Here is a 10,691-nt window from a genome sequence, read left to right as displayed (position 1 = left end):
GAAGGAAGGAAGGAAGGAAGGAAGGAAGGAAGGAAGGAAGGAAAAGGATGAAAGAAGGAAAGAAAGAGGAAGGATGAAAGAAAGAGGAAGGAAGGAGGGAGAGAGGGAGGGAAGGAGAAGAAAAGCCATTGAGGACATCCAAGGAGCTTGTATTTGCTTCTGGGAGTGGCTGAAGCGAGCTGTCCTTTAACTCTGTTCTTGGAAAAGAAAGAAAACCCCCTTCAGTGCAGTTCTCTCTGAAAGCCCAGACTTGGTCTTTCTCTCACTCTGACGACTGAAATGAAACCAAGTGAGGCTCAGAGAGGGCTTGGCCACCGACGCCGCCTCGGGACCACAATAAGGGCTGAGCAGGTTTACAAAGATTTCCCCTGATTTCATGCAGTGGATAAAAGACTTCAAGGGGAGGCTGGGATATATTGGAGGGAAACCCGGTTTTCAGTTGATTTTAATGCAAATGGGTGCAGCCTGGGTCAAAGTTCCCCTGGGGTGCCGTGGGGGGGCTGTCAGGGGACTGAGCCTTGGAGGGCCCTCTCAAGCTTTAAAGGGTCCCAGTGGGGCTTCCACAATGGGAATCACTCACTGAGGCTGCTGACCCAGCTGGGCGCACGGTTTTTCCCAACATGGCAGCTCTCGGAGGTCTTGGATGAAATCACAGAACTGGGTTCTGCTTGGCTGAGGGAGGAAAGGAGAGTTGAGGTCATTCATTAACTAGAGCCCTCCATTGGACTCTCCGGATCCCAGCGTGTGTAGACACCAGGAAGTGATTAGGGCTCTAGAAGCAGGTGCTGAGAGGGGCTCCTGGAAACTGAAAGTGGAGACGTGGGGCAAAGGCGTGGGAGAAGCTCAGCTCTACTATCGCTATCTGGCCGCTGCTGATAAATAGGAGCCACTCTTGCCGGATGGCGCACCTGGAGGTGGGGAAGGGCCTGGCTGGCTCTTAGAGTCCAAGGACATCGATGTGTGCTGCAGTTCAGTCACCTGCTGCCTGTGTGGCATCCGCTGATCTCATAAGTCAAAAACCGTAGAGGGGAGCCTCGACCTCAGAGGGCTGACCTAGGCAGTCGCCTCTTCCCTCTAGCCCTCAGTCTCCATCTGTGATTGTCCATCAAAGATGGTTCTAACTGGAATTCAGAGCAGTGTAGTGGGCAGAAGCATTGACTCTGAAGGCCGAGGGCCCGGGTTCCAATCCTCCATCTGTAACGCTTTCTAAGCCTGTGACCTTGGGCCAGTCACATCCTTTCTCTTGACCGTATCTACTCATGTGTGTACAATGGTCTCTTGCAGAATATAAACTTCTGGAGGGCAGAAACAGGCTCGTTTCTGCCACTGGACCCCACAATCTCTAGGGCAGAGTCAGAGAAAGGGCTGGAGCTGGGGTATGATTAGGGTGGGGAACCCGAGGAAGGGGAAGCCCTCCCTGCTGCTGAGTCTGAAGGAAGCCGCCTAGCCGGGACGGGTCCAACCTTCTGCGCCTCCCACTCCAGATTAAAGTGGACAGTAGAAATATGGAGGAATGAAGCGTAGGCGAGGGCACTTTCTAAACGGAGGGACTGCCCAAGCAACAAAAAATTATGAAGCACCTACTGTGTGCCAGGCACCGAGGCAAAGCCTAGTCCCTGCCCTCCAAGAGTTCACGATCCAACGGAGGAGACCCCCAAAGGAACAACTGCAGACCAGAGAAGTTGTATTAGGAAGAGAGGATGAATGATGGGAAATGACTAGAATTCAGAGGGTTGGGGAGGCTTCCTGAGGAAGGCAGGGTTGTCTCTGGGACTCAGAGGAAGCTGGGAGTCAGTAGCTGGAGGAAAGGAGGGGGCCAACAGGAGAGATGCTCAGGGCTCAGACAGGGAATGAGCCTGGCACAGTGACGGGTCACGGACTCGTCCAGGGTTCGCCAGCAAACTTGTGTCAGAGGCAGGGAAGCACCCAGGTTTTCCGGTTGGCTCTCTGCCCACTACCCCAGCCTCGTTCTCCCATGCACGATGGGTGTGGATTGACTGAAGCATTGGGGGGGGAGTCCTGGTTTCCATTCAACCCCAACGCTGCAATGACGACCTGGCCCATGTGTCCATTCACTCCTCCACTCTCCACCCCGCACTCCACACTCCCATCTGTGAGTCGAGCTTGGCCATGGCTATTGCAGACAAATGGCACCGCCATCGCCATCCAGCGCCAGACCTGTGGCTCTCCGCTTCCACTTCTACCTGAACAGGCGGCTCTTTCCCTCTTGCTTGAACGTTTGCAGCCAAAGAAAGGAGCAGCAGCAGCATGGTGGGATTCCCAGGTTTGTAGCCCCCCAAGGACAAGGCAGTGTTGGATGGGAAGGGAGGGGGCCGCCGGAGCTTTCCCAGAAGTCCAAGGGCCAGGGAGCTTGCCCAGGACCTCGCCACTGGCTTCGTGCTATAGCAGCCTGGATGGCTCCCTTCGGCCCCCCAAGGCCATCTTTCTCCCACCTCTGGAGGGCCTCCCTTGGCTCTCTTTCTTGAATCTCTGACCACCCCTCTGGGTGGGGAATGGGACCTCCTTCCACCATGGCAGGCCAGAGGCTTCTGGGTAACTTCTTGCCTCAGGAAGCTGTCTGAAGCCCTGACCAGTCCAGGTCATAAGGCCACTGCCAAGGTGTGGATCGAGGCCTTCCTGGCTCCAAGGCCAATCTAGCTGTCCCCTACTGGAGCCCACCGTGCTCTCTGGGGGCACAAAGACGACCGAATCGACCAGGATTGATTGAGCACCTACGGTGGGCCAGCACGATGCAAGACGCCCAAGAGACAAACACCCCAAAGGAAACCGTTTCTGACCTCCACTGCACTGAAGGAAAACAGCAAGAACCCAGGAAAGTGGAAATCGAGCCCATCCCTAAAGGATCAGGCCCATAGGGAGCCCCTACTGTGCGCCAGACAAAACAGAAACAGTTCCCTGGCCCCGAGGAGCTTCTGTTCATTTAGGAAGGAAGCAATTTTTGCTGGAATCCTGGGCCTGTGGGGCCCAAAGATGCAACCCCCCCCCCCCCAAGCAAAACAAGAACAACTGTCTAAAGCAGTTCAGCCATATCCCCTGCCAAGAGAGCTGGGGGTGGGGGGAGGATAAATATTTCATTTTAGCAAAAGGAGCTCTAAGACACAAAGCTCGACTCAACGCTTAGCTCAGCACCTTCCTACTCATGACCTTGGTCAAGTCTCTTACTTTCCCTGGGCCTCAGTTTCCTCATCTATAAAATGGGGTGGATGTAAAAGAGGGTCTTTGTCTCTATATATGTAATATGTACACACACATATTGATCCTCTGTAATTACAGAATTAGTCCACAAGGTTTATAGTAGAACGTCTTTGTACAGGCTGTTTGCTGTGTCTGGAATGAGCCTCTCCAAGCTCCTCCTCTTAGGATTCTTACCTTTCTTCAAAGCAGGACTCCCTTGGGACGCCTTCTGGGATTCTCTCCCTTGTTCAGGCTCTCCCTACCCCCGAGTGACCTTGGATGCACCGATAATTCATATTTATTGTTGTTCAGCTGTTTCAGGCGTGTCTGATTCTAGAGAGGTTGGCCATGTTCTTCTCCAGGTCATTTTACAGAGGAGGAAACTGAAGTAAACTGGGTGATATGACTTGCCCAAGGTCACTCAGCTCCTAAGTGTTTTAAGCTAATTTTGAACTCGGGGAAATGAATCTTCCTGACTCTTAGCCTAGCACTGTCTCCACCTCACCTGCCTGAGAATTTGTATTTACTTCTGTATAGATGAGGGAACTTCGGAGGGTGGACAGAGATTTGGGTTCAAGCCCTGTCTCTGACATTCTGGCTGGGTGATTCCTGCTCTTGGTTCTCCAGGCTTTAAGCAACCCTCTAAGATGAAAAGTTCTGTAGAAGTTGCAAATCGGCTTTGGTAGACGAATTTCCTCTTCTGGGAGTTCCTGTTCCTTCCTACCCTTTCCTGGTTGCATCTACCCGGTAGAATAGAAGCTCCCTGAGATCAGAGACTGGTTCCCTTTCCTCTTTAGACCCCACACACAGAGCACAGGGCCTGGTACAGAGAAGACATTAACACATGCTGGGGGATTGAGTGGAATTTCTTAAGTTACTGAGAGAACAGCTGTTGGAGGCGTTCGAGCTTCTTGATACTAGAAACAGTGAGCTGAGCCAGTGGAGACTTCTGAAATGTGCCAGGGGACCCAGGTCAAGCCCTGGGCTCGGTTCTCCTCCCCCTGAGTTCTCAGGGATCTCTTCCTCCCTTGGGCTGTGCCAGCTGCAGAGAACCCCTCTGTCATAGCACCCTAAGGTGCTCAGACTTCCCAAGGGTTCCCTCTAATCTGTAAACCACTCTGCTTTTCCTAGGCTGCCTCACCCACCTCCAGAAGTTTATTCAGTTCAGAAATGACTTCAGAAATATGTTCCAGGCTTGAACCCAGTGAGGTAACCAGCTTGAGAGGAAAAGAGATAACAAAGACAAATCATGGCAGTTTGAATAAATAGGAGAGCTCTGCCAGCCCCCAGCACTGGAGCCCTGGCTGTAGATGGGCCCAAGACTCCCAAGAAGCATCAGTTAGTCATGGTTCCCTCATGACCTTACCAGGGAGATAGTGCCAGCTCACATTTAATGAAATATGGACTAGAAAGCAATGGATGTCTCTCCCTGTCTCTGGGTCCCTGGCCCTGATTTGTCTTTATCTTTCTCTGTTCCTGTGTCTCTCTCCTGCTGCCCAGCCCCTTCTGAGCTCCAGTGCCCAGGCACACGTGTGCCCCTGCTCATTTGTAACTGGATAGCCAGTAAACATGGCAAACTCCAGGTACATGAAACAGAAGGATTTCACCCCCCCATCCCATCCCATTTTCCTTTTGACTTTCCCTCTTACCATCAGGACACTGGCCATCTTTTGGTCACATGTGGGAAGCTTTCTGAAAGCCAATTTAGGAGCTCATTGATTTGGGGGCTGGTACTGTCTGGTCTACACTTAAGGAAAAGCGCTTTGGCAGCTGAGGGGGGGAGATACTGGAAGCAGGGACACCACCTTGGAGGCTATTGGACTAGACCCGATGATTGGTGATGAGCTTGAGTATGATGGGGGAGCAAAGAAGCATCTGGCAGCTAAGGGGGAATGTGGAGTGTGAGCAAGTCAAGGTGATTTAGTTCAGGCCCTCATTTTACAGATGAGGAAACTGAGGCACAGATTAGGAGAGATGATTTATCCAAGACTACATAGACCTCTGTGGTAGATGAAACCCCTTGTCTGTGGTACTCTCTCCCTGACCTTATACAAGCTCCCAGGAAAATCACAAAAAAACCAACCACGTTCCAAGGTATTGACACCACCTTCTAGCCTGCTGGGCCCCCATCCCAAGGGCAGCCACTGATTGCACAGGAAGAATGGGGCAGGGGAAAGAGCCTTGGAGGACCTGTGCCATTCACTCCCTGGGTGGTCTGGGGTAAATCCCATCCTCTCCCACCCACCTCTAAAGGGAGTCCCAATTTCTTGTCGGATTTCCAACCCGAACCCTCCTCTGAGGAGGCCCTCGATGGCTCTTTATCTAGGCTGCAGCGAGGGGCTGGGACTAGCACTCAAAGGTCCCTTCCAGATGTCAATCATTCCTCAAAGGAATTTTCAAGAGCCTTAGAAGACTGAGGCTGAGGACAAGGCCCAAAGGGCTCCCCTCCCAGGCGGCCTCCTCCTCCTCCTCCAACGCTGAGGACATCTTATAGTCACCCTTTCTGGAGAAGCCCGGCAGTGTCCACAGACTTATTTCCAAAAGTCTTTCAAGGAGGGGAAAAGGAGTGGTTGGGGACAGATGAAGCTGGGACTGGGGGAACGGAGTCCAGTTCTAGCCATGATTAAGAGGACAAAAGCACCCAAGGCTAGATTGTATAAATAATTTATTTCCGTTCACAGCATCATGTTGGCATCATAAAAAAGAAAGGAGGAACCCAAAAGAACAGTCAGAACAGGGTGGCTGGAGGGGGTGAGGAAACGCTGAGACTTTTTCTGGGATTCTGACACTTGAACAGAGCGAAAACACAAAGCTCGAGTGGGAGTGGGCAGGCCGGTCTGCTGGTCACCATCCGAGCCCCGCTGCTGCTGCTTCTCCAAAGCAAGCCCATCCGTTCTTTCCGCCAAGCTTCTCCTTCAGCCTGCCCAGGAAGGGAGGAAGAATGCCCAATGGTGTGGTGACGGAGAAGCGACCCAGTTCAGCCGAGCCGGGCTTCCGACTTCCGAACCAGCCCTCCTGGCTGCCGAGGGGGCCTCCGGCAGGCGCTGGGCTTGCTGGGAAACAGGCAGGCCTGGGGCCCAAGCCTCGCCCCAGCACCCCACCCGCCCCTATTTGGCTTCTGCAGTGTTACAAAATCCCTCCGGAGCGGGGAGCCCCCGAATCGCATGGCAAAGTGCTTAAGAAGGGACTGAGGCAAGTGAGAGACCCAGAGGGAATGGGAGAGACAGAACCCAAGACAAGCCCACAGACGCACAGACACAAAACCTCTACAGTTTGCTCGCGGCATGGGGCCAGCCCATCCTGAACTGGTGAACAAGGAAGTGAGTGACTACGACGGTGTAAAACGGGGATTCCATCGCCTTCAGAGAAGCAGAGCAGCCTGGGGGGAGCTGCCCTCGCCCGTCCCTGGCCCCAACAGCTCTCCAAAGAGCCAGGCCTGCTCTCTGGAGAATTTGTTCCCAAGTGAGTTTGTGGAAAGCGAGGGAGAAGAGGAGGCCGGCCGATGCCCAGAGACTCCCTGCTCTGGTCCGGTGGGGAGGGAGGGAGGGAGGGAGGAGGGGGGAAGAGGACAATCATCCCAGTAAACATGGCTTCGAAGAGGCCGTCAGACGCGAGCCTGAAGCCTCCCTTCGGACAATACTGCACTTCTGTGTAAAATGACCAGCATCCTGCAACCGAGACTCCCGGGCCTGATTATAAACCATTTATTTCTTTAAAAAACCATCTTATGAAAAATACTAAACTCTGTTTTTTCTTCCCCCTTCCGCTCGCCTCCCAGGCCTCCTCGGGCACCTGCGGGGCCGCGATGACGTCATGGCCAGCTTCTCCCACCTGGAGCTCTCCTGGGCCCCCCTAACCCCCACCCGCACCGCGGGGCTCGGCCAAGGGCCAGCGCACTGGCTGGAACCGCCGGCCGTCCAGCTTAGCCAGGAATGGGAGAAGCCGAGCCAGGACCTCGCGTTGTGCTTTGAAATTCATGCAGTCAGGTGGGCTTTTGCAAGACAAATGCGTTGGGGGGTGGGGCGGGGCGGGTGGGAGCGGGATAGCTCGGCTCCGCAGGGCCCTCTCGTTCCAAAGAAAAGCCAATCGGACAACCCACCCTGCATCACCCGGTTCCCCTGCCTAGAGGCGAGCCTTGCCGAAAGGATCCTCCGGGCAGCCTTCCGCTGGGGAGAGGAGAGGGCAGGAAGAGCACCCATTGGCCAGGCAGGTGCTGCTGCGGCCGGAGACCCCGAGTCTGCCTGCCCAGAATAGCGGGCCCTTCCCTTCCAGCCCCAACCACCAGGCTGGCGCTTGAATACCCTTGACTGGGTTTCCGGCAATCCGTGGAACCCCGCCGCCCCCCTCCCCCCGCCCGGCGGCGGCGGCGGCGGGATCTCCAGGGTTCCGGGCTTCTTTGTTTGTGGGATAATGACCTGCACATGGGCTCGATCCAAACTAGGGCGAAGAAGCCGGAGCGGCCCGGCCGGAGATGAAAGGCGGTTCTCATCCTGTAAAAGAAACGGGCGTTTTCTCCAGTGGTTTTCCCTCGGCCGGGCTCTCGGCTGGGTTTCCCATGATCCAAGTCTGCTATGCGGCAGCAGGAACTCCCCCAAATGGACCTCCAGCCAGCCACCTTGCTAGGGCCCAGGGCAGGAGCAAAGGAAAAGCAAACAGGGGCCTGCCCTGTTCCATGAAAGGGATTCTCCAAACCGGCCCGGGCTGGCCCATCATCCCTACCGCAGCGGGGGTCCCCTCGTGGTCCGGTCCCGGCCAGAGAGCCCGGAGGCCACATGACCTCGGCACCTCTAAGAACCCACAGGTGCACTTGCTTGGGGGGAGGGGGGAGGAGGCGGAACTTCTCTGCCCCGCAGGCCTTCCTCCCGAGGCCCCAGGAGCCATCCCCGGCGTCCCACGGGGAGGGAGGGCAGGCTCAGCAGGTTGCAACCCCCTCACCTCCAAGTCCCATCCCCCATCCCTCTTAGTCCTCTTCCTCCAGTCTCCTCCCCCTCCTCGCAGCCCGTGGGAAAGGGGGGAGATCAAACAAAAGACCTTTCGAGCAGGCAGCCAGGCAGCCCACCAGGGGGATGGGCCTTCTAGGCGGAGGCCAGCCGCGGGGCTGCAGCCGAAGGACCTGGCCCAGGCGGACAAGTCAGGATCCAAGGCTGGGGTGAGGTGGGGCGGGGTGGGGGGGGCGGTCCCAGGAGTCCGGGCTTCCCGCTCACTGTCTGGCTATCAATAGAATTCTAGTCTCCTTGGGAAAACTCGACGCGTCGTCGCTTTGGTTCTCGATTCTGGGGTCCTCGGTGGGGGGGCGTGAAGGTGCCGGGGGAGGGGGGCGCAGAGGGGTCGTGGCCCGGGCCGGGAGGGGGCCGGCTTCCTGCCTTCGGGGGCCGCTCTTTACCGCTTCTTCTTCTGCTTGAGGGACTTCCTGCGCTTGAGGATCATCTCGTAAAGCTTGTCCATGCCCTCGGTGAGGCCCTCGCCGATGATGGCGCAGGCAGGCTGGACGTGGTAGGTGGTGGCCGGCACGAGCTCGGGCAGGGCCAGCTGCTTCTCGATCTCGGCCACGGGCAGCGACTTGGGCAGGTCCTGCTTGTTGGCGATGACGAGCAGCGGCGTGCCCTGGTTCTCGGCGAACTTGGTCACCTTGTGCAGCTCGGTCTTGGCCTCCTCCAGGCGGTCCACGTCCACCGAGTCCACCACGTAGATGATGCCGTCCGTACAGCGGCTGTAGGACTTCCAGAGCGGCCGCAGCTTCTCCTGGCCGCCCACGTCCCAGAAGTGGCAGCTGATGCCCTTGGCGGCGCCGTTGCTCAGGCGGATCTTCTCCGTGTTGAAGCCGATCGTGGGCACCGTGTTCACGAACTCGTTGAACTTGAGGCGGTACAGGACCGTGGTCTTGCCGGCCGAGTCCAGCCCCAGCATCACGATGTGCAGCGACTGGAAGGCCGAGATGTTGGACGAGATGTTGCCCATGACGCCGGTGGCCAGGACCGCGGCGGCCGGGGTGCCCGGGGCCGGAGCCGGGGGCAGCGCCGGGGCGGGCGTGGGGACGGGGGGCGGCCCCTTCCTCCTCCTCCTGCTGCTGCTCCGGTCACCGCTCGGCGCCCTGGCCCGGAGGGCGCACGGGCATCTCCTGAGACCCCGGCGGGAGGGCGGGAGCTCAGGGCCCGCCGAACGAGGCGCCCCAGCCCAGGCCGGTCTCCGTGGGCATCTCTCCCGGCCCGGGCGCCTTCTGCCGCCCGCCGCCCGCGGGCCTCCTCGGGATGGCTGCGAGCCGCCGCCGGCCGCGGGGGATGCTCTGCTTGGGCGCTGTCGCGGCGCCTCCCCTGGCAGCTCCTCCGGCTCCTCGGGTCGGACGCTGCAGGCTCAGCTCGGGGTGCGGCCGCGTCTCGGAGCTTCACTGAGGCGTCCCCGCCGCGGGCAGCCCGGCCGAGGCACGGGCGCTGCCGCCACTGCTGCTGCAACCGCTGCCGCCGCTGCTGCTCCTGCTCCCGGGCGAGGCTCCGCGGCTCTGCTCAGCGACTGGAAGCTAGCCCAGCTGCAGCTCCGGCCGCGCGCGCGACTCCTCCCCCTCTGGCGCGCGGGCACAGCCCGGGCCAGACACCCCGGCTGGGCGGGGCGAGCGGGGGGCGGGCTCTCGACCGGGCGGGGGGTGGGGCAGGCGCCCTCACCCGGCCCGCTCCGGGGGACCGTCCGCGCCCATTCCGCCAACCCGCACCCAGAGGGCCCCCACACCACCTCTGGGAGCGGGGCTCCCGTCCCCGCCCTGTTTGGGAAGAGGACCCTGGAGCCCGAGCCTACTCCCCCGGGGAAGGGGCGCCCCGCGCCAGCCCAGCCCACATAACGCGGCACCTGGGTGGGGGGGGAGGGAGCAGGTTACAGGGAAGCCTGAGGCTTGTGGTCAGGACCCGGGCTGTAGGGCCAAGCTGGGGCCCAGGGCAGGAGACTGAGGGCCCCGAAGGGCCCCAGCCCCGTAATTGTGGAAGGAGAGGAGGGACGGAGGGAGGGGAAAAGAGAAGGAAGGAGGGAGGGAGGAAAAGAAAGAGAGGGAAGGAGGAAAGGAAGGAAAGAGAAAGAGGGAAGGGAAGAAAGAAGGGAGGAAAGAGGAGGGAGGGAAAGAAAGAAGGGAGGGAGGGAAGGAAAGAAGGGAGGGAGGGAAGGAAAGAAGAGAGGGAGGGAAAGAGAAGGAGGGAGGGAAAGAAAGAGGGAAGAAGAGAAGGAGGGAGGGACAGAAAGAAGGGAGGGAGGGAAAGAAAAAGGGAAGGAAGGAGGGAAAGAAAGGGAAGGAGGGAGGGGAAGAAAGAGAGGGAAGGAGGGAGGGAAAGAAGGAAGAGGGGAGGGAAAGAAAAAGGGAAGGAAGGAGAGAAGGGAAGGAGGGGAAGAAAGAAAGCAGAGGAAAGTAGGGAAAGAAAGGCAGGAGAGAAGAAAGGAAGGAAGGAAGGAGGGAGGGAGGAAAAAAGGAGAGAGGAAGGGAGGGAGAAAAAGGGAAGGAAGGAAGGAAAGTAAGAAAG

At 58.0% G+C, this 10,691-nt stretch overlaps 1 protein-coding gene across 1 annotated transcript; it reads right to left on the bottom strand.

Moving 5' to 3' along the window:
* Positions 1 to 5,843: 5,843 nt before the first annotated feature.
* Positions 5,844 to 9,769, bottom strand: ARL4C (ADP ribosylation factor like GTPase 4C). Its single transcript, XM_007486058.3, has one exon. It carries the CDS (start codon positions 9,151 to 9,153, stop codon positions 8,575 to 8,577), a length of 579 nt encoding a protein of 192 aa, XP_007486120.1. The 5' UTR covers positions 9,154 to 9,769; the 3' UTR covers positions 5,844 to 8,574.
* Between the last annotated feature and the right edge of the window lie 922 nt (positions 9,770 to 10,691).

This window comes from Monodelphis domestica, chromosome 2 (genome assembly GCF_027887165.1).
Source record: "Monodelphis domestica isolate mMonDom1 chromosome 2, mMonDom1.pri, whole genome shotgun sequence".
NCBI classification, from domain to species: domain Eukaryota; kingdom Metazoa; phylum Chordata; class Mammalia; order Didelphimorphia; family Didelphidae; genus Monodelphis; species Monodelphis domestica.
Note: the sequence above shows the minus strand (reverse complement) of the source record. Positions and strands in the feature narration are given on the sequence as shown.